This window comes from Oncorhynchus mykiss, chromosome 1 (genome assembly GCF_057628025.1).
Source record: "Oncorhynchus mykiss isolate SJ-2025 chromosome 1, ASM5762802v1, whole genome shotgun sequence".
Lineage (NCBI taxonomy): Eukaryota > Metazoa > Chordata > Actinopteri > Salmoniformes > Salmonidae > Oncorhynchus > Oncorhynchus mykiss.
The window spans coordinates 70,241,880-70,266,380 of NC_143022.1; the positions used below are offsets into that span (position 1 = coordinate 70,241,880).

General features: G+C 41.5%; 1 protein-coding gene across 16 annotated transcripts in view; it reads right to left on the minus strand.

The window, feature by feature from the left end:
* LOC110527477 (cullin-9) overlaps window positions 1-24,501 on the minus strand; it is a 66,605-nt gene that overhangs the window by 19,654 nt on the left and 22,450 nt on the right. For 5 of the 16 annotated variants that reach the window (XM_090237813.1, XM_090237825.1, XM_021608783.3 and 2 more), the window contains 15 exons: window positions 22,125-22,215; window positions 14,966-15,137; window positions 14,546-14,651; window positions 14,340-14,435; window positions 14,024-14,199; window positions 13,807-13,940; window positions 12,688-12,873; window positions 10,812-10,945; window positions 10,427-10,609; window positions 10,116-10,273; window positions 8,802-9,003; window positions 1,806-1,977; window positions 753-898; window positions 544-673; window positions 113-315 (listed from right to left, as the gene is read on the minus strand). In XM_090237813.1, the coding sequence (XP_090093939.1) occupies window positions 113-315; window positions 544-673; window positions 753-898; window positions 1,806-1,977; window positions 8,802-9,003; window positions 10,116-10,273; window positions 10,427-10,609; window positions 10,812-10,945; window positions 12,688-12,873; window positions 13,807-13,940; window positions 14,024-14,199; window positions 14,340-14,435; window positions 14,546-14,651; window positions 14,966-15,137; window positions 22,125-22,215 (2,289 nt within the window). Of the gene's footprint in view, window positions 1-112; window positions 316-543; window positions 674-752; window positions 899-1,805; window positions 2,200-8,801; window positions 9,004-10,115; window positions 10,274-10,426; window positions 10,610-10,811; window positions 10,946-12,315; window positions 12,346-12,687; window positions 12,874-13,806; window positions 13,941-14,023; window positions 14,200-14,339; window positions 14,436-14,545; window positions 14,652-14,965; window positions 15,138-22,124; window positions 22,216-24,501 lie in introns of all 16 variants that reach the window. The other 11 variants (XM_021608792.3, XM_021608765.3, XM_021608803.3 and 8 more) reach the window with 5 other exon arrangements.

The window sequence follows — 24,501 nt, forward strand, 5'->3', positions numbered from 1 at the left end:
ACAAGAATTTGTTCTTAACTGACTTACCTAGTTAAATAAAAGTTAAATAAAATAAAAACATAGGATCAGTTGATCATCTCCATTGGTCACACATGAGGGAACAAGGCCTTACTCTGAACACCAGGTTGTCTATGTTCATCTCTTTCTCAGCCTTCATGATCTGGATGACGAGGCAGTAGATGAAGTTCCTCTTCCTCTCCAGCGAGCAGGCAGCGTCCTCGTCCACATTCAGGTAGGTCTGCTTGGGCAGCAGGTAGCAGTAACTGTGGTTTTCCAAACTCTGAGACAGAGCTTTTATGTTCAACCTCAGGACTCCTATGTGTAGAGCAGGACAAAACCTTACATTCAGTCCAACTCCACAAACGCCAACAGTAAATTCAAAGCTGTCATGAAAATAACATCTAACTGGGGAACAATTCAGGGGATGGAATCTTTTTTTGTAAAAAATTGCTGGATTGGAAGGATCCACAGTAGCTCCATAGAATGCATTTCTGAAAGGCTCAGAGAAAGAGCTAGCCAGGGAAAGACAGAGCGGGAGCTCACCATTCACAAGATTGTTGTCAGGGCTGTCTGTGGTGAGAATGCCCTTCTCTGCAGTGAGGGGAGACAGTGCATGGGCCAGCACTGTCGGAGAAAGGCCTGTAGCCTGCTGAAGAGCCTCCACAGATACATCCTGAAAATAACAACAGGAGGTAGTTTAGTGTCAATTTAAAACATTTGATTATTAAACTCAATTTCCCTAATCTAGTTACCGGTTGGTGGTTGAACTGTAGGAGGATGTACATCTGCAGGGTGGAGACGTAGAGAGTGCAGGAGCCATAGTGCAGCTCTGCATGGCCCAGCCAGGTCCACTGTAGACGCCGGGGCTTACTGTGGGTCAGATTGTACATGCACTGGCCTGCAGACAAAACACACACCACGCACCAATCAGCCTCTAGCACTTCGTTCTCATAGATGACATTATAACGGACTGGCTCTGATGGAACTTTGCGAGATTTTGGCTTATGAGAAAGATCTAAAATATACTAAAACAAAAATTAAACGCAACATGCAATACTTTCAAAGATTTTACAGTTCATATAAGTAAATCAGTCAATAAAAATAAATTCATTAGGCCTTAATCTATTAATTTCACATGACTGGGCAGGGTGGGCAGGCTCAGCCAATCAAATAGATTTCCCCACAAAGGGCTTACATACAGAAATACTCAGTTTCATCAGCTGTTTGGGTGGCTGGTCTCAGACAATCCCGCAGGTGAAGAAGCCAGATGAGGTCTTGGGCTGGTGTGGTTACACGTGGTCTGCAGTTGTGAGGCCGGTTGCACATATTGCCAAATTCCCTAAAACTATGTTCGAGGCGGCTTATGGTATGAGAAATGAACATTCAATTCTCTGGCAACAGCTCTGGTGGATATTCCTGCAGTCAGCATGTCAATTGCACGCTCCTTCAAAACATCTGTGGCATTGTGTTGTGTGACAAAACTACACATTTTAGAGTGGCCTTTTGTTGACCCCAGCACAAGGTGGACCTGTATAATGATCATGCTGTTTAATCAGCTTATTGGAATGCCACACCTGTCAGATGGATGATCTTGACAAAGAAGAAATGCTCACCAACAGGGATGTACACATCAGGGTTTTTTTGTGCATATGGAACATTTCTGGGAATATCTATTCCAGCTAAAGAAACATGGGACCAACACTTGACATGTTGCGTTTATATATTTGTTCAGTGTATAATCAATATGAGGAGAGAAACACACAGCCAAAACTTTGTGAAAAGACCGATGACAGAATGGGACTGACTGTTAGAGTAGAAATCTGTGAACTCGGCCAGGTAGGTGGAGAGCTGCTTGGGGAAGTATCTGCTGGAGTTGTCCAGGTAGCAGGGTGAGGAGACTGCCCAGCAGCGAGGAGACAGGACCAGCACCTTCACTTCACTCTCCTCATCAAGCTCGGACGACTGATCATCCATCATCTGCAGCACAGAAAAATACAACATTTTTGGGAGGTTATGGGTTGGATTCCCAATAGGACATATAACATAGTAATGTGTTGTCATGACTCTCCTGTGAGGATCCAAAGGATCAGATTACAGTGGATCAGCTCTACAGCGCTCCGGGGAGAGGAATGATGTGGGGGTTTTATGACATCTCACGTAGATCGTTAACAATAGGCAGCAGACGATTCCTTTTGGGGCCTAATTTGGACAAATGGAATGCATCTGTGTTACAGAAGAGTTTGCCACCCAAGAACTTAAACATTAAACCATGGACAATATATTTCAATATCCGAATATTGGGAATGATGAGAGATGGAATATGGAAAATTACTGTCTATGTTGTGATGTCATTAAAAGTTGCATGAAGACGTTATAACGAAAACATTGTAACTTGAAGAGCTTTCATATGTGTATGTCATGTTTACATACTTTACATTGTGTGGAAAATATCCAAGATAAAGAATGTTTTTATGACGATAAGATTGTGATTTTAGTTCTCTAACGAGATCATATTGTGATACCTTGACTCGTAACTAGCCACGCCCCAGGGAACCCAGAGAGCGTGCCAGCCTGATGTAAACACCTCAATTTTACAAAAAGGTATAAAGCAGTTGAGTTAAGAATTAACATATCAGACTAGAAGGGCCACAAGCTGCAGCTGAGGTCTACGATTAGTCACGACCCCGAAACGCAACATTAGGTTGAAGACAAAGGAACCTCTTAATCATTGCTATGGTTAAGTACTGTATCTAAGAAAGTGAATTTAAGCAGGACAATCCGGTTATTCTCTTCAAATCATTGTTTGCCTACATTGCTCTTATCCCCACTCTGGGATCATCTACACGGCTCAGAAGACCCCTCTTCCAGAACGAGTACAAGTAAACAGACAACTAAGAGAAAGGACATTGTGACATCTCGTGGACAATCAGAGACTTACACTGAGGAACAGACCCCTTCTCACCGAGCAGAACTCTGCCCACAGAGGCCTGGGCCCAACAGAGACACCCGACGAAGACCTTCAACATGTAAATACATGCATTACTTCTTACCCATAAGAGCGGCAGTTCGGGGCAAGATATTAGGGCTATTATAAGTATAGTTTCCAAATGTATCCAAGTGTTGCTTCTCTTTGTCGCTTTCTCGCTCTTTAAATTTAAATCTCCATCTTGTGTAGCCAGTGTCATATTGTATTAGTCCGCGAGGGACTTGTCATCGTGTTAAGTTTATCAATAACCTACACCGCGTCTATCATATCTTATCATTTAGCTTCTCAGTAAATAATCAAATCAATATATTGTATAGTACAGAATGATTAGTAAGACTCAGGTTTGTGCAGATTTACGAAGTCAACGACGTTCAGATTGAAACTGATGAGGAAATTATTAATTGGTGACTGGTACGATGTCTATATACTCTGGAGTTAATTCGGGAGATTAAACATACATTTCCCGTGGTGCCCCAAATTCCTAATGAGTTAGTTGTTACATGATTAATTTAAATTTAGAAATAACTATTTGATAAATAGCAGTCATCACAATGATAGTCACGTCACGACAATGTGTATGCTGCTTTGGAGTCGATCATATGTTATATACAGTGAGCTACAAAAGTATTGTGACAGTGGCACAGAGTACATTCTGTACTCCAACACTTTGAAATTATACAATGACCGTGGGGTTAAAGTTCAGACTGTCAGCTTTAAGTTGAAGGTATTTTCATCCATATTGGGCGAACCATTAAGAAATTGTTTTTTGTACATAGTCCACCAATTTTAAACAGATCGAAAGTATTGGGACAAAATCACTTACAGTTGAAGTCAGAAGTTTACATACACTTTGTTAGAGTCATTAGAACTTGTTTTTCAACCACTCCACAAATTTCTTGTTAACAAACTGTAGTTTTGGCAAGTCAGTTAGGCCATCTACTTTGAGCATGACAAGTAATTTTTCCAACAATTATTTACAGACAGATTATTTCACTTATCACAATTCCAGTGGGTTAGAAGATTACATACACTATGTTGACTGTGCCTTTAAACAGCTTGGAAAATTCTAGAAAATTATGTCATGGCTTTAGAAGCTTCTGATAGGCTAATTGACATCATTTGAGTCAATTGGAGGTGTACCTGTGGATGTATTTCAAGGCCTACCTTCAAACTCAGTGCCTCATTGCTTGACATCATCGGAAAATCAAAAGAAATCAGCCAAGACCTCAGAAAGAAAATTGTAGACCTCCACAAGTCTGGTTCTTCCTTGGGAGCAATTTCCAAGTGCCTGAAGGTACCACGTTCATCTGTACAAACAATAGTATGCAAGTATAAACACCATGGGACCACGCAGCCGTCGTACCGCTCAGGAAGGAGACGTGTTCGGTCTCCTAGAGATTGTCGTACCATGGTGCAAAGAGTGCAAATCAATCCCAGAACAACAGCAAAGGACCTTGTGAAGATGCTGGAGGAAACCGGTACAAAAGTATCTATATCCACAGTAAAAATGAGTCCTATATCGACATAACCTGAAAGGCCGTTCAGCAAGGAAGAAGCCACTGCTCCAAAACCACCATAAAAAAGCCAGACTACGGTTTGCAACTGCACATGGGGACAAAGATCGTACTTTTTGGAGAAATGTCCTCTGGTCTGATGAAACAAAAATAGAACTGTTTGGCCATAATGACCATTATGTTTGGAGGAAAAAGGGGTATGCTTGCAAGCCGAAGAACACCATCCCAACAGTGAAGCACGGGGGTGGCAGCATCACCCCCCTGCTTTGATGCAGGAGGGACTGGTGCACTTCAAAAAATAGATGGCATCATGAGAAAGTAAAATGATGTGGATATATTGTGCAACATCAAGACATCAGTCAGGAAGTTAAAGCTTGGTTGCAAATGGGTCTTTCAAATGGACAGTGACCCTAAGCATACTTCCAAAGTTGTGGCAAAATGGCTTAAGGACAACAAAGTCAAGGTATTGGAGTGGCTATCACAAAGCCCTGACCTCAATCCTATAGAAAAATGTGTGGGCAGAACTGAAAAAGTGTGTGCGAGCAAGGAGGCCTACAAACCTGACTCAGTTACACCAGCTCTGTCAGGAGGAATGGGCCAAAATTCACCCAACTTATTGTAGGAAGCTTGTGGAAGGCTACCCAAAACGTTTGACCCAAGTTAAACAATTTAAAGGCAATGCTACCAAATACTAATTGAGTGTATGTAAACTTCTGACACACTGGGAATGCGATGAAAGAAATAAAAGCTGAAATAAATAATTCTCTCCTATTATTCTGACATTTCACATTCTTAAAATAAAGTAGTGATCCTAACTGACCTAAAACAGGGAATTTTGATTAAAATGTCAGGAATTGTGAAAAACTGAGTTTAAATGTATTTGGCTAAGGTGTATGTAAACGTCCAACTTCAACTGTATGTCTATTAAAGTAGTCAAATGTTTTTAGTATTAGTTCCCATATTCCTAGCAATCAATAACTACATCACACTTGTGACTCTACAAAGTTGGAGTCATTTGCTGTTCGTTTTGGTTGTTTCAGATTATTTTGTGCCCAATAGAAATACATGGTAAACAATGTAGTAACGTTTGGAATTGCTTTTATTGTAAATAAGATTAGAAAATGGTTTCTAAACACTTCTACATTCATTTGAAAACTATCATGATTACAGATAATCCTGAATGAATCGTGAATAATAATGAGTGAGAAAGTTAGACGCACAAATATCATACCCCCAAGACATGCTAACCTCTCACCATTACAATAGAAGGGGAGGTTAGCATTTTCTGAGGGGTATGATATTAATGTCATCTGTAACTTTCACTCATCATTATATTATATTCTTATTTACATTAAAAGTTACTCCAAAATGACACTACATTACTTACCATTAAGCCCTTTACTTTTTCAACATTTTGTTATGTTACAGCCTTATTCTAAAATATATATTTTTTTAACATTTTACTCAATCTCCACACAATGCCCCATAAAGACAAAGAGAAAACTGTTTAGAAATGTTTGAACATTCATTAAAAATGAAAACAGAAATACCTTATTTATATAAGTATTCAGACCCTTTCCTATGAGACATACAATTGAGCTCAGGTGAATCCTGATTCCATTGATCATCCTTGAGGTGTTTCTACAACTTGATTGGAGTCCACCTGTGGTAAATTCAACTGATTGGACATGATTTAGAAAGGTCCCACAGTTGACAGGGCATGTCAGAGCAAAAACTTAAGCCATGAGGTCGAAAGAATTGTCCGTGGAGCTCCCAGACAGGATTGTGTTGAGGCACAGATCAGGGGAAGGGTACTGAAAAATGTCTGCAGCATTGAAGGTCCCCAAAACCACAGTGGCCTCCATCATTCTTAAATGGAAGAAGTTTGGAACCACCTAGCCAAACTGAGCAATCGGGGGAGAAGGGCCTTGGTCAGGGAGGTGACCAAGAACCCAATGGTCACTCTGACAGAGCTCCAGAGTTCAGGCAAAAGAGTTCAATCTTGGTTTCATCGGACAGATAATCTTTAATTAGCCTTTTACTGAGTAGTGGCTTCCGTCTGGCCACTATACCATAAATGCTTAATTGGTGGAGTGCTGCAGAGATGGTTGTGGAGTGGACAACCATCTCTGCAGCACTCCACCAATTAGGCACTCCATCAATTAGGCATGTCTGGAGGAAACCTGGCACCATCCCTACTGCCGTGACTCAGAGTATCATTACTCTGATGACTGCTATTTTACCAACTAACTCAGTATTTTACCAACTAACTAACTTAATTATTACTCAATTAAATGAATCATGTAACAATTAACTCATTAGGAATTTGGTGCACCACGGGAAAAGTAGTTTAACAAATTACTTTCTCACGACTTAAACTCTAAAGATATATATATATATATATATCTCTGTCATCAATAACAGTCAATTAATCATTACCTCCGTTTCATTCTGAACGTCGCATAATCCTTAGATCCGCAAGAACCCTAGACCTTTTGAATATTCAGTACAACAAATTGATTTAATTTATTTACTAACTAAATAATAACACAGAATACACATACATACATGATATAAAAGTCCCTAGTGGACTGGCAAGATATGACGGCTTGTTACACATATGGAGAGGGAAGAGTGGTGCAGCGATCTAAGGCAATGCATCTCAGTGCTTGAGAAGTCACTCCAGACACCCTGGTTCGAATCCAGGTTGTATCACAACCGGCTGTGATTGTGCGCCACCCTATGGGACTCCCAATCGGCCCAGCGTTGTCCGGGTTTGGCCAGTGTAGGCCATCATTGTAAATAAGAATTTGTTCTTAATTGACTTGTCTAGTTAAATAAATATTAAAATAAAATAAAATTAGAGTGAGAGAACACTTGGAAACATTTGGAATCTACGCTCATGGAAATATTAATACTTAGCACTCTAACCTCTCAAACGGATTAGAAATGCAATACATATTTGTGACCCGATTCAGGAAACTAGACGTATGTCGCAAGTCACAACTTCACAGGAGAGCCGATTGATCATAAAAAATATTTTTATCAAAATGTGTTTTTTGGCAGAAATGCCTTGAACTTGTATGCCATCTGTAAATACGAATAAAATGGTTTAACTACGAGCCTTGTTGGTTAAACCACAGAAAAAGCTGGCAACCTTCCCACAAGCCATGATCAGCTGAGATAATGAGTGGGCTGGACATGCAGAGAGGAGTTCAGATTTGTCTGCCATAGTCAAGGCTTCTGTCTATTTGAGCTCGTCAGTCTGTTGGTAATCCTGTGCGAAAGCGGCTTTTTGAAAAATGTATTGTGTAGTGGAGCTGCATAAGTGTTGCTCTCTACTTTCTGGAGGATCACTTTTTGAAATCAGTGGAATTGGTTTATATGAAACGCAATTACCTCATTTAGAAGGCTAAAATCACATTGCTATCTTCACCAAAGTATTTTCCTATTTATTAATATATTTTATACATCATTTAGATGTAAGGAGGGGTCTGGCTATCTTCAAACACATGCCTAGTTAATGGGTCTTTTGATCCACTGTCGGGAGAGTCATGACACTATGGTGAAGCATGGTGGTGGCAGCATCCTGTTATTGGGATGTTTTTCAACACAGCAAGGACTGGGAGACTAGTCAGGATCAAGGGAAAGATAAACGGATACAGAGATTCTTGATGAAAACCTGCTCCAGAGAGCGCTCAGGACCTCAGACTGGGGCGAAGGTTCACCTTTCAACAGGACAATGACCCTAAGCACACAGCTAAGACAACCCAGGAGTGGCTTCGGGACAAGTCTCAATGTTCTTGAGTGGCCCAGCCAGAGCCCAGACTTGAACCCGATCTAACATCTCTGGAGACACCTGAAAATAGCTGTGCAGCGATGCTCCCCATCCAACCTGACAGAGCTTGAGAGGATGTGCAGAGAAGAATGGGAGAAACTCCCCAAATACAGGTGTGCCAAGCTTGTAGCGTCATACCCAAGAAGACTCGAGGTTGTAATCACTGCCAAAGGTGCCTCAACAAAGTACTGAGTAAATGGTAGGAATACTTACGTAAATGTGACATTTCAGATATTATTTTTGGTATTTTCTGCAAAAATGTCTAAAAACCTGTTTTTGCTTTGTCATTACAGGGTATTGTGTGCAGTTGATGAGGGTCTTAAAAAAAAAAAATCATTTTTGAATAATCCTGTAATGTAACAAAATGTGGAAAAATGTATGCATGCATGTATATGTGTATATATATATATATATATATATTTATATAAAAACATTGCAGTGGTGGTTTTTATTCTCTGCTCACCTCTTCGTTGACATCCTGCAGGGTCTTGTCCAGCTGCTGGAGGCGGTAGAGGTGGAACTCCTGCTGCAGCTCCTCAGACTCACTGAGATTCTTCAGCATCTGCTGGGGGAAGCGGTTTGGGAAGCAGGTGCCTATCTGCATTATGACAGCAGTCTCCAGCCACACCTTGCTTTGGCCCAGCAGCCTGTCACCGAGGTAGTACCTGTGGAGGAGGGGGACGGGGAAAAGAGATGGATTGAGACTCTAGACAATGCTACAATATGGTCCTTTTATGAATGATAAATGGTCTTAGGTACAGTACAGAACAATTATATTGCAGGTCGGTAACGTGTTAAATCGAGATAATATTATTTGAACAAATGAGCTTGTTATGTTGAATTGTGTTGCAAATTCTATTATGTGAGCAGTGAGACAGACATAGCTTAGGCTACTAACCACACAGGGAGAGAGTGGAGCAGGGAACTAACTGTCCATTATGTGTGTGGTGTTGAAACATTCCTAAATTGTCCACGTGTAGAGCTTATGTTCCCTTCCAACTCTTGACAATACATTTCCAAGTTTATTTTCCCTGACTCCTTGCTCACATGAAAATGGCTAACGTGACAGGAGAAATAAAAAGGTTATGATGGTGGAATACACCATCGTGGAAACGGGTGCTGCACAAATCATTTTTCCAGTCATTGTGGACGAGAACAACAACCCGGTAGATGGATACCCAACTGGCAAAATTGCAGGTAGTTATTAGTTTACGATATTTTGGTTAATTATTACATGAATTCAAGTTTTTGTTCATTTAGACCAATACGCAGCCCATATAAAGTTTAAACCTATGAGGCTGGTAAAAGTTTGAGTAGCCAATAATCTACAGCATATTCAATTCTGGGAATTGTTTATTTAAATTAAACAGATTATTAAAAAAATACTAAATGTAAGGGTATTGTTATGTCGGCTATAAGCTTCAGCAGGGAAGGAGGCGGCTAATAAGAAGGCTATTTTTTAAAAGCAATTTGAGTTGTGCAGCATTACATTGTGAAAATTACAAGACGGGCATTCCTTCTTAATTCATGACATGGTTTCCTTTTATCCAAACATTGAATAGACATGTAGACTAATTCTAATAGTGTACTACTCTGGAGTCATAAAAATAATGAAATAAATGTATGTTATTTGGCGGGTCACAGATCGGCTCCAGGAACAATTCTAGGTAGATATCGGGTAGGGCTTGGAATTTATTTGGCCGGCAGGGGGCAGGTGCGGTTCCAAAAAAACTGACCCATGCAGGAATCTGCTAGAGATAAAGAAATGTGGCCTTACCTGTAACAGTGCTCAAAGGTGTTGGCAAGCTCCAGGCCGGAGAGGAAGAGCATAGGTTCTAGAAACTGCTGCAACTGGTTAAGAGTTTCCACGTTGCCAGAGTCCACTCCACTCTCCTGGATCATCATGTCGATGTACTGGGCAAACCGCTCACTCATCTGCAAACACAGAGATAGCGAATGTAACCCACACAGACATGTTACAGGTACACTGTCAGGTCACGTTCATTTGGACTATTGCCGTTTTCCGTTGCTTGCCCTAATGAACATGACCCAGGTAGTATTGAGTACAGGTCATTCAGTATAACTCACATGCATGGCGGTGAGGATGGAGAGCTGTAGGAGAGCAGCAGAGAAACCGTGGCGGAGAGCCAGCACAAATGCTGTCTGTTGGCCAAACAGCTCCTCCATGGCATTCTTCAGATGGAGGTACATGTTCCTGTAACGCTCCACAAAGTCTGGCAGACTGCACGTCGAGTCCAAGAACTTCTTCACCTGTTAAACATGGGTTGAGTAATCACTCTCAAGTAAAAAAAATGTTTTTAAGGAACTTAAATCCGGCCTGAGAATCATTTACTGATGCCATCTTGACTTAAACTTTAGATCCGAATGACTATGCCTACTTACTTCAAGAACATTAGATCGGAGTAGGTTAATAATGGGCCTCAATGTTTTTAGAGAAGTAAGAGTGGCTAACCTGTCTCTGTACCACGCCCTGCCAACATAGTGCTATCCCTGCAATACTGCTGATGTTCTTCCCCTTTGGCTTGACAAAGTTGGAGGACGAAGAGGACACAGCAGCTGCATCTTTGTTCTTTCCCTCTTTGCCATCTGAAAGAAAATTACAAAATCAGTTATCTTCTAAGCAAAAGGTTTGAGAAATTCAAGGTAAAAATAAATACACTGCATATATTAAAGTATGTGGACAAATGACTGGATTCATCTATTTCAGCCACACCCGTTACTGTCAGGTATATTAAATTGAGCACACAGCCATGCAACCTCCATAGACAAACATAGGCAGTAGAATGGCATTACTGAGGAGCTCAGTGACTTTCAACATGGCACCATCATAGGATGCCACCTTTCCAACAAGTCAGATTGTAAAATTTCTGCCCTGTTAGAGCTGCCCCGGTCAACTGTAAGTGCTGTTATTATGAAGTGAAAACATCTAGGAGCAACAACGGCTCAGCCGCAAAGTAGTAGGCCACACAAGCTCACAAAATGGGAATGCAGAGTGCTGAAGCACGTAGGGCGTAAAAATGGTCTGTTCTCGGTTGCAACACTCATTACAAAGTTCCAAACTGCTACTGGAAGAAGGAGCTTCAATGAAATGGGTTTCCATGGCCGAGCAGCTGCACAAAAGCCTAAGATCACTTTACGCAATGCCAAACGTCAGCTTGAGTGGTGTAAAGCTCACCGCCATTGGACTCTGGAGTAGCGGAAATGCATTCTCTGGAGTGATGAATCACGCTTCAACCATCTGGCAGTCCGACGGACAAATCTGGGTTTAGAGGATGCCAGGAGAGCGCCACCTGACCCAATGCATAGTGCCAACTGTAAAGTTTGGTGGAGGAGGAATAATAGTCTCAGGCTGCTTTTCATGGTTCGGGCTAGGCCTCTTAGTTCCAGTGAAGGTAAATCTTAACGCCACAGCATACAATGACATTCTAGACAATTCTGTATTTCCAACTTTGTGGAAACAATTTGGGGAAGGGCCTTTCCTGTTCCACCATGACAATGCCCCGTGCACAAAGCGAGGTCCATACAAAAATTGCTTGTCGACATGGGCGACAAGTCTTCCACACCTAACATCAGTGCCCAACCTCACTAATGCTTGTGGCTGAATGGAAGCAAGTCGCCGCAGCAAAGTCCCTACATCTAGTGGAAAGCCTTCCCAGAAGAGTGGAGGCTGTTACAGCAACAAAGGGGGGACCAACTCCATATTAATTCTCATGATTTTGGAATTAGATGTTTGACAAGCAGGTGTCCACATACTTTTGGTCATGTAGCGGATGAAACTGCAGCCAAAAACAACTGAAAGAAACAAAGGAGTAACACATCGTCCTGATCATTTTCAATTCAAACTGGAGGGTTGCGTGTGGGGGGAAAGTGGAACGTCTCAGTGATTAGTAATATAAAAATGGAGATGCTGGAAGAATAACTAAATGCAGTACATTAGCCTCTAAGCTCTTACTTACTCTTTAAAACTTTGCTTCGGTTGATACCTTCTGAAAACAAAAGAAATACGGAGGACGTGATGGGTTGTCGACCAAATATTATGAATAAAGTATCAATACCTTCGCATTTCCAAATATTGTACTACCATGCAAAATCTAGTCTTTAGTCTACTGAGATTTATTTGCAGCTCATTTTGATTAGCAATTCCTGTAGGATTTCCGCACCCAATTTTAGGGGCAATAATTGCCAAGATACTATTCAAACAGGTTGAGAGGCCCACATTTTGTCCCACTATGCCTAATGAAATATCAGTCACAGCTGGACAGAGAAAAGACTTCAGTGTTTATCAGAAGTAAAGAAGTGGTAGGGTATAGGGTTACAGGATTACTCACTGCATTTGATGGGCGGCTTGAGCTCCTCTGTGTTCACTCGGCTGGTATCCACATGGACCAGTAGGTGGGTGAGGCGACGGACGCGGGAGTTGAAGATGGCGGCCCGACTCTTGCAGCGCCTGGCTGACTCTGCGTTGTCCAGGTACTCAGTGAGTAACCAGGAGAGGGGACTGAGGACTTGGGTCTCTGTTAGGAGTGGAGGAGAAAAGCAAGGTTGGCATACTACAACTCTGACAGAAAATCATCTTAGTTGATGAAAATGTATGGCTGACAGAACGTAGCTGAATTGCAGGAAGTGAGAGAGAGTGTGTTTCTCAAAATGCATACTACCGTGCTCTGAGCACGCAAATTGGTACATGGGATGGTCGGAGTATGATTCCAAATCAAAGTATGCGAAACGGAGCACGGAGGGCACTTGTCGAATGCTTACTCCATTTGAACATATTTTTAAGCATGCAACATAAAGTATGCACAGAAATATTACGCAACCATGTAAAAATTACACAAAATGTCATTATTTGAACTGTAGAGAGAGAAAATTAAATGTTGCATAGCAACATCTCATACGTTGCCTGACTACAATATTGTATCTTAATACGTTAATAAATAGATGCTGTGTTAATTTTGGCATGTTTACCTGCCCACAAAACCCACTGTAGTGTGTGTAGATCTTAAGCATATAAACAGTCAATGGGGCTAACTGGCAATCTACTACTGTTAGTTAGCTAGCCAGATCGCCATGATGAATTGGTAGCTCCCTACCCACGAAAAATGTACATCTACCTTGCATAACATTTAGTTTTAGGTCATTTTTGCCTGTTTGGCTAGCTAGCTAGATTATTATGATTTCCATACAGCTAGCTGATAATTATGAAGTAAAACGTTTGCTTTGTGTATATCTGGTTTCGTCTCCATTGTTGCATTGTCCTGGCTGGAAGAAGGTTCAGTGAATGAGGAGGTGCAGTGTGAGGTTATACAGTAGTGGGAGTGCTTCTCAAATGTAATGTTTTATACATTCTCCACACTCTCGTCCTCACAAAAACATACTCAGGATAACGTTGCATGAGTGTGGCGTACGGTAGTATGCATATTGAGAAATCCAGAGACTCCGGAAGTTACCAGAGATGGTGATGCTCTGTACGATGGGGGTGATGAGGGCCTCCCAGCAAGTGCGTCCCAGAGCCTCCGCTGCTTCGGCATCGGGCAGGAAGCGGTCAGCAAACATCTGCTCATGTCGCAGAGCGCTGTTCAGTCTGCAGACACACACACCAGGCCAGGTTAGAGCAGTCTGGGGGTGAGTGCAGTTAGCACTAGTTTGTAGTAGAGAAAGGTTTACTTGTTGAAGAGCTGCAGCAGCTGGGCCTTGTCCTCAAGGATCTCCTGGCACCAGGTGTGGGCTTTGGTGGTGTAGAAGAGGTAGGTGCGACAGCAGAGCTGCTCCTTGAAAACGGGCCAGAAGGTGGGCTTGGGCCCCAACACCTCAAAACCGTGGACCCTCGTGTCGATGCCACCCTGGTGTGGAGAAAATGATGTTAATGCAGGTTCAACATTTTAAAGTAGACTCCCTGCTGACCAGGGTTGTGATCAATACCATTTCAGTTCAGGAAGTAAAATGCAATTGAAATTCCAATTTTCATGATGCCACAGCCCACCTGCTGACACCTCTTGATCCTGATCTGCACAATGGACCAGAAGCGGGTCATGTTCTCCAGTAACACAATGCGATTGGCTGACGGAGGCACATTGACCTGTAAATCACAGAGTTGGGGGAGAGGCTTAAACCTTAAAAAGACAAGATCATACATATAACCTACTTCCAAAGATTTTCCTACTCCTGCCTGCCTATACAGCTACTTACTGTGTTCAGCTCTGTGTTGATATTTGTGGGGTCGTCTCCTCCAAGTACTACAATGCGGGCAGGCATATAGCTGGAGTCTTCACTGGCCACAAGAACTGACAATTGCCTTGGTTTAACAAGAAAAGGAGAAAATGTGCTTACAGTAAGTGCCCAATTGTTACAGTAAGAAATAGAACAACTATGGATGCCATTGAAGTAAACGCAGCAGTTGTTTAAGATCCAGCATGCAGTCTAGCATAATAATCCACAGCTGCAAGAACAAGGCAATAACACAAACATTTCGGTATACAGGCAAGGGAACAGTGAGCAACACAGGTGTGCTTCAATTTCAATTGTCTTTACATATTGTGCATAGATTTCAAGAGTAAACATTCCAACATTATAAACCCTCAGTATGGCCAAAGTGATGTGTGGACATACCTAATAGCCACCCCCTTGTGCATGTAGATGTTGATAAAATGGGAACCTGTGCAGCCATTGGACTCCCAGTAGGTTTTAGGGTTCTTGTCAGTGAGCTTGTTCGCTCGATGGTGATTAGAGGAAACCTCCACTTTCTCCCAGCACTTGTCCTCCTTGAGTTCCAAACTAGATCCTGTTGTTAACGGTCACAAGATGAACAGGACAGTTTAAGACAAATTGTACTTTAACTTTCAGAAGCTAAATAAAATCTTACGGGCTGATTAGGTCAAGTAAATACTCTACCAGTACTAGTAATGTATTTCTTGATTTTATGAAAACAGAATAAAAAAAAGGAATTATGATACATGATATTGTGATACATGATAATTTGATACATTTTGCAGGGCTCCAGACTGCAACCATTTTGTCACAACTGTATGTTCTGAATCAGACGGGCTATTCTAAAATGTTTCTCTAAATGTAATAGTGTACATAAAGATGAAGGCAACTTCATATCTATTGAACAAAAACAAAAATCAGGATTCTGGAGCTCTATTTTGAAAGTAAAATAACAAAAATAGCCATATTGTCAACCTATGACTTCCATCTCCAGGCCATTAGACTGCTATGCAGTCACCACTAACTAGCCGGCCCGCACAGTACCCTGCCCTGAACTTAGTCACTGTTACTAGCCGGCTACCACCCAGTAATGTACCCTGCACCTTAGACACTGCTGGCCTATGTACATAATATATTGAACACTGGTCACTTGAATAATCGTCACATACTGTATTATATAGTCTAGGATGATAATATCACTACTGCTGTACACATCTTTTCTATTTGGCATTTTATTAGGATCCCCATTAGATGTTGCAAAAGCAGCAGCTACCCTTCCTCTGTCCACACAAAACATGACATAATACAGAACATTAATAGACAAGAACAGCTCAAGGATAGAACTACATAACAAAAAAATATTTTTAAAAAAAAGGCACATGTAGCCTACATATCAATACATACACAATCTATTTAGGTCAAATAGGGGAGAGGCGTTGTGCCGTGAGGTGTTCCTTTATCTGTTTTTTGAAACCAGGTTTGCTGTTTAATTGAGCAATATGAGATGTAACTTAGTTCCACGCAATAACGGCTCTAAATAATACTGTATGCTTTCTTGAATTTGTTCTGGATTTGCGAAATGTGAAAAGACCCCTGGTGGCATGTCTGGTGGGGTTAGTGTGTGTGTCAGAGCTGTGTGTAAGTTGACTATGTAAACAATTTTGGATTTTCAAAAATTGTTTCAACTCTCAGATGCAGCTTAACTAGGTCTTTCCTTGCAGCACTCGACTTATCAAGATAAGACAAAACTAGAGCCTACAGGATTTACTGTTTGGTATGTGGTGTCAAAAAAGCAGAGCATCTCTTTATTACAGACCGACCTCTCCCAATCTTTATAATCATTGAATCTGTGTTGACCATGACAGTCCACAATCTAAAACGTAACACCAAGTAATTTAGTCTCCTCAACTTGTTCAGCCACACCATTCATTGCCAGAAATACAAAATTCAAACTTGCACCGCTTTTCTTTCATTATAGTTTTTTTTATGCATGAATAACTGTTCGTTGTTGGCATTTCCTGCCTAAGTCTGCCCACTTTGTCAATTAAGTAATCATACAAATAATTGGCAAGATCAAATGGTTTTGTGATCGGATTCGATAAAAGATGGAGTTGAATTTGTCTTTCTGCCCATAACTTCCTGTTTGGCCCTGTCCGGGGGTGTCCTCGGATGGGACCACAGTGTCTCCTGACCCATCCTGTCTCAGCCTCCAGTATTTATGCTGCAGTAGTTTATGTGTCGGGGGGCTGGGGTCAGTTTGTTATATCTGGAGTACTTCTCCTGTCCTATTCGGTGTCCTGTGTGAATCTAAGTGTTCGTTCTCTAATTCTCTCCTTCTCTCTTTCTTTCTCTCTCTCGGAGGACCTGAGCCCTAGGACCATGCCCCAGGACTACCAGACATGATGACTCCTTGCTGTCCCCAGTCCACCTGGACATGCTGCTACTCCAGTTTCAACTGTTCTGCCTTATTATTATTCGACCATGCTGGTCATTTATGAACATTTGAACATCTTGGCCATGTTCTGTTATAATCTCCACCCGGCACAGCCAGAAGAGGACTGGCCATCCCACATATGCTCTCTCTAATTCTCTCTTTCTTTCTCTCTCTCTCGGAGGACCTGAGCCCTAGGACCATGCCCCAGGAATACCTGACATGATGACTCCTTGCTGTCCCCAGTCCACCTGACTGTGCTGCTGCTCCAGTTTCAACTGTTCTGCCTTATTATTATTCGACCATGCTGGTCATTTATGAACATTTGAACATCTTGGCCATGTTCTGTTATAATCTCCACCCGGCACAGCCAGAAGAGGACTGGCCACCCCACATAGCCTGGTTCCTCTCTAGGTTTCTTCCTAGGTTTTGGCCTTTATAGGGAGTTTTTCCTAGCCACCGTGCTTCTACACCTGCATTGCTTGCTGTTTGGGGTTTTAGGCTGAGTTTCTGTACAGCACTTTGAGATATCAGCTGATGTACGAAGGGCTATATAAATACATTTGAACTTAATTTAAAGTACTTTTATCTCAATCATTCTTTATATCATTGATCTTGGCTTCATTAAAAAAAAAAAAAAAAAGATTGGAGTTTAGTCACATCATTTCTCAATTTTCAGAAAGCCAGACTTATTAGCCACACCTTCTGTTCCACGATCTCTTTCAACCATACAGTTTTTCAATTCCTCAATCCATGGAGCCTTAACAGTTAACAGTCTTAAATAAACAGGTGCATGTTTATCAATAATTGAAAGATGCAATTTCATAAATTCATCAAATGCAGCGTCTTGATTCTCCTTATTAATCAAATTAGACCAACAAATATTTTTTACATCACCCACATAAGAATCAGAGCAAAATCTTTTGAATGATCTCTTATATACTATTTTAGGCCGAGCTTTTGGAACTTTGGCTTTCCTGGATATAGCCATAATATTGTGATCACTGCATCCAATGGGTACGGATACAGCTTTAGATCAAAGTTCTACAGTATTAGTAAAAATGTGATCGATACATTTGGATAATCTTGACCCTGTAGTATTTGTAAACACCCTGGTACAGTAGGTTGATTAATAACCTGAACCAGATTACAGGCACTGGTTACAGTGAGAAGCTTCCTATTGAGCGGACAAGCTTGATGAAAACCAGTCAATATTCAGGTCCCCAAGAAAATAGACATCTATTTACATCACATACACTATCAAACATTTCACACATATTATTGAGATACTGACTGTTAGCACTTGGTGGCCTATAGAAACACCCCAAAAGAAAAGGCTTCAGATGTGGTTGCTGGTTCACTTGGCACAACACTTCAGATAAGATCTTCTCTAAGCATTACAAGGAAATAGCTCTGAATATATACAGCAACACCTCCCGCATAAGCGTTTGTCTCTTATATAGATGTTATATTCTTGTATTGCTACTGCTGTTTCATCAACTGAATGACCTAAATGAATCTCAGAAATGGTTAACATTTGAATATTATCTGATGTTATTTTTTTATTTTACCAGGAAAGTCAATTAAGAACAAATTCTTATTTTCAATGACGGCCTAGGAACAGTGGGATTCGAACTTGCAACCTTCCTGTTATTCATTTCATTAACCTTATTTCTAAGGCTACATGTGTTAATCTTTTTTTTTACCCCTTTTTCTCCCCAATTTTGTGGTATCCAATTGTTGTAGTAGCTACTATCCTGTCTCATCGCTACAACTCCCGTACGGGCTCGGGTAGGAGACGAAGGTTGAAAGTCATGCGTCTTCCGATACACAACCCAACCAAAAGACGCACTGCTTCTTAACACAGCGCGCATCCAACCCGGAAACCAGCCGCACCAATGTGTCGGAGGAAACACTGTGCACCCGGCAACCTTGGTTAACGCGTACTGCGCCCGGCCCGCCACAGGAGTCGCTGGTGCGCGATGAGACAAGGATATCCCCTACCGGCCAAACCTTCCCTAACCCGGACGACGCTAGGCCAATTGTGCGTCGCCCCACGGACCTCCCGGTCGCGGCCGGTTCCGACAGAGCCTGGGCGCAAACCCAGAGTCTCTGGTGGCACAGCAGTACAGCACCCTTAACCACTGCACCACCCGGGAGGCCAATATGGGCTATTTTCAGCCCTTTCCTGGGTAGCTTACCAGAGATCGACATAATATGGAAAAGAGCAAACAAAGCAAGAGAAAAAAATATATTAATTCAGCGCTCCATTAAATCAATTGGTGTGTGTGTTGCGGGGTTGAAGCCAAGCCTGTTGGTTTGTAGCTATCTCGTCCTTTCCAGGCTGGAGGAATGGGCCAAAATACCAGCAACAGTGTGTGAAAATCTTGTGAAGACTTACAGAAAACGTTTGACCTCTGTCATTGCCAACAAAGGGTATATAACAAAGTATTGAGATATACTTTTGGTATTGACCAAATACTTATTTTCCACCATAATTTGCAAGTAAATTCATAAAAAATCCTACAATGTGATTTTCTGGATTTTTTTCTTCTCATTTTGTCTGTCATAGTTGAAGTGTACCTAGTGTACCTGAGAACTTGCACAATTGGTGGCTGACTAAATACTTTTTTGCCCCACTGTATATTTATTTTAATATTATTAACCTTTATTTAACAAATTGTGCGCCACCCTATGGGACTCCCAATCACGGCTGGATGTGATACAGCCTGGATTCAAACAAGGGAATGTAATGACGCCTCTTGCACTGAGGTGCAGTGCCTTAGACCGCTGCGCGACTCAGGAGCCCGAATTTGTTTGAATTGTTCTGTTTTAGTGCACTGCTGTAGCTAGAATCTTTGAAATGTTGATTTAATCTTTATTTAACTAGGCAAATCAGTTAAGAATACATTCTTATTTACAACGACAGCTTAGGAACAGTGGGTTAGCTGACTTGTTCAGGGGCAGAATGACAGATTTTTACCTTGTCAACTCTGGGATTCAATCTAGCAACCTTTCAGTTACTGGCCCAACGCTCTAACCACTAGGCTAACTGCCGCCCCAAACATAAATAGAAACATAAGCATATCGCTGCACCTGCAATAACATCTGCAAAATGTGTAAGCGACCAATAAAATGATTCGATTTTGATTTGATAATCACTGGATTAACTTACAGTGCCTTGCGAAAGTATTCGGCCCCCTTGAACTTTGCGACCTTTTGCCACATTTCAGGCTTCAAACATAAAGATATAAAACTGTATTTTTTTGTGAAGAATCAACAACAAGTGGGACACAATCATGAAGTGGAACGACATTTATTGGATATTTCAAACTTTTTTAACAAATCAAAAACTGAAAAATTGGGCGTGCAAAATTATTCAGCCCCCTTAAGTTAATACTTTGTAGCTCCACCTTTTGCTGCGATTACAGCTGTAAGTCGCTTGGGGTATGTCTCTATCAGTTTTGCACATCGAGAGACTGAAATTGTTTCCCATTCCTCCTTGCAAAACAGCTCGAGCTCAGTGAGGTTGGATGGAGAGCATTTGTGAACAGCAGTTTTCAGTTCTTTCCACATATTCTCGATTGGATTCAGGTCTGGACTTTGACTTGGCCATTCTAACACCTGGATATGTTTCTTTTTGAACCATTCCAATGTAGATCTCCGTCCCAGTCTCAGGTCTTTTGCAGACTCCATCAGGTTTTCTTCCAGAATGGTCCTGTATTTGGCTCCATCCATCTTCCCAACAATTTTAACCATCTTCCCTGTCCCTGCTGAAGAAAAGCAGGCCCAAACCATGATGCTGCCACCACCATGTTTGACAGTGGGTATGGTGTGTTCAGGGTGATGAGCTGTGTTGCTTTTACGCCAAACATAACGTTTTGCATTGTTGCCAAAAACTTCAATTTTGGTTTCATCTGACCAGAGCACCTTTTTCCACATGTTTGGTGTGTCTCCCAGGTGGCTTGTGGCATTCTTTAAACAACACTTTTTATGGATCTCTTTAAGAAATGGCTTTCTTCTTGCCACTCTTCCATAAAGGCCAGATTTGTGCAATATACGACTGATTGTTGTCCTATGGACAGAGTCTCCCACCTCAGCTGTAGATCTCTGCAGTTCATCCTGAGTGATCATGGGCCTCTTGGCTGCATCTCTGATCAGTCTTCTCCTTGTATGAGCTGAAAGTTTAGAGGGACGGCCAGGTCTTGGTAGATTTGCAGTGGTCTGATACTCCTTCCATTTCAATATTATCGCTTGCACAGTGCTCCTTGGGATGTTTAAAGCTTGGGAAATCTTTTTGTATCCAAATCCGGCTTTAAACTTCTTCACAACAGTATCTCGGACCTGCCTGGTGTGTTCCTTGTTCTTCATGATGCTCTCTGCGCTTTTAACGGACCTCTGAGACTACCACAGTGCAAGTGCATTTATACGGAGACTTGATTACAGACAGGTGGATTGTATTTATCATCATTAGTCATTTAGGTCAACATTGGATCATTCAGAGATCCTCACTGAACTTCTGGAGAGAGTTTGCTGCACTGAAAGTAAAGGGGCTGAATAATTTTGCACGCCCAATTTTTCAGTTTTTGATTTGTTAAACAAGTTTGAAATTTCCAATAAATGTCATTCCACTTCATGATTGTGTCCCACTTGTTGTTGATTCTTCACAAAAAAATACAGTTTTATATCTTTATGTTTGAAGCCTGAAATGTAGCAAAAGGTCGCAAAGTTCAAGGGGGCCGAATACTTTCGCAAGGCACTGTATTTATTGAATACCATCTCAGTGGTCTATTAAATCAAATCAAATGTATTTATATAGCCCTTCTTACATCAGCTGATATATCAAAGCGCTGTACAGAAACCCAGCCTAAAACCCTAAACAGCAAGCAATGCAGGTGTATTACACTTCTTAATAAAGCATTGTGGATTACGTTAGAATTACTTTAAAATATAACTACTTTTTTTGTGCCACTGAAATTATACTATTTTTTGGGGGTGCAATCAAATCATGGGATGGTGCCACCAACTGAAGAAGTTAGGGGAAATGTTAGTTTGGAGCCCTGATTTTGGCACCATTTCTTTGCGTGTCTGGTATTAGCTGTGCTTTGAGTCAGCTAAAAGTAAATATACCTTGGCACAGATTGTGCAGAAAGACGTCAAAGAAGGGGATGTTGATTGGCTGGTGGCTTCGCCGATGCTCCTCTATTTGGCCCAACACCATCTGTATTTGGTTAGAAAGGACAGCACGGGTTACAAATGAGCTATTAGCAACAGAGTGGCATGACACTTGCAAGCCAAAATGTGACATCCCTATTGAAGTCACACTTCTAAAAACAACAAGTAAAAATATAGCAGCGAGCAGCAATGAACTGGGTTCACAGGATGACAAAGGACACAAGATAATTTGGATAACAAAGCAAGCACTATCATGTACGAACTATCATCCTTTATGTTCATTCATGAGTCTAAATACAACATCTGGAGTGAATCTGATATGGTTCATGAAGATGTTTGCAGATGATTGAGCATTAGTGTTACATACGCAAAGAATGAGTTAATAGTTTTCTTCCAGATTCAGTGTGGTTAATCTTAGAGATGTCCATGATAGCGATTGAAGTAAATCCACCGTGAAGTGGATTTACAGTGATTTAAATGTACAAGTAAAACCAGATTTTTGATTTGTCTATAATCTGCCAGCCATATTTTGACCAATCCATTAGCTTTTCTCAAACTAAGTTAAAACATACAGTTGAAGTCAGAAGGTTACATACACCTTAGTCAAATACATTTAAGCTCAGTTTTTCACAACTCGACATAGAGAGAATGATTTATTTCAGCGTTTATTTCTTTCATCACATTCCCAGTACACTCAATTAGTATTTGGTAGCATTGCCTTTAAAATTGTTTAACTTGGGTCAAACGTTTTGGGTAGCCTTCCACAAGCTTTCCACAATAAGTTGGGTGAATTTTAGCCCATTCCTCCTGACAGAACGTGTGTAACTGAGTCAGGTTTGTAGGCCTCCTTGCTCGCACACGCTTTTTCAGTTCTGCCCACAAATGTTCTATAGAATTGAGGTCAGAGCTTTGTGATGGCCACTCCAATACCTTGACTTTGTTGTCCTTAAGCCATTTTGCCACAACTTTGGAAGTATGCTTGGGGTCATTGTCCATTTGGAACACCCATTTGCGACTGAGCTTTAACTTCCTGACTGATGTCTTGAGATGTTGCTTCAATATATCCACATCATTTTACTTTCTCATTTTGCCATCTATTTTGTGAAGTGCACCAGTCCCTCTTGCAGCAAAACACCCCACAACATGATGCTGCCACCCCCTTGCTTCAAGGTTGGGATGGCGTTCTTCGGCTTGCAAGCATCCCCCTTTTTACTCCAAACATAACGATGGTCATTATGGCCAAACAGTTCTATTTTTGTTTCATCAGACCAGAGGACATTTCTCCAAAAAGTACAATCTTTGTCCTCATGTGCAGTTGCAAACCCTAGTCTGGCTTTTTATGGCGGTTTTGGAGCAGTGGCTTCTTCCTTCTTCCTGCTCCGATCCCGGAGCATACATCAATTATTCCAGAGCTAACCAGCTGAAGAGTTCCATCAGCCACTCCTGGACTACAATCACCTATCCGGACCTGTTTTACTGCCGATGCGGAGCCCCACCAGGCCTTCCCGACTGGACTACCGACGTTATCTGCCCGAGGGAGTTATCCAACTGGCCCCTCCGTCGCAACGTTACCTGAAAGCCCATCTGCGGCCCACTAATCGTTAGCAGTCTTATCGGCTGCTATCTGAATAGGTCTATCGGACAATTTTTCTTGGGTCACTATAACTATTTTGCAAATTGGATTGATCCCCTCTACCACACGGAACCCCACTAATCTACCGATGGAAACGCACAAGGTGGCTAAAAACAGACCTCCATCCTATGCTATCTTGCTACCGATGGCCTGGCTAGTTGTGTGAATCGCCGTTACCCCAACCAACCTCACTACTCACTGGACCCTTATGATCACTCGACTAAGCATGCCTCTCCTTAATGTTAATATGCCTTGTCCATTGCTGTTCTGGTTAGTGTTTAGTGGCTTATTTCACTGTAGAGCCACTATCCCTGCTCATTATACCTTATCCAACATTTCAGTTCCACCACCCACACATGCGATGACATCACCTGGTTTCAATTACGTTTCTAGAGACAATATCTCTCTCATCACTCAATACCTAGGTTGACCTGCAATGTATTCACATCCTACCATACCTTTGTCTGTACATTACCTTGAAGCTATTTTATCGCCCCCAGAATCTTCCTTTTACTCTCGGTTCCGGACGTTCTAGACCAGGGGTGTCAAACTCAAATACCCAGTGGGCCAAAATGTAAAACCTGAACAAAGTCACGGGCCAACATTGAACAAATTAACCTTTTAATATGGACCCAAACAAGTTTTGCTTTAACATTGAATATGGAACAAGCATCGCTTATTACCATACAATATATAATT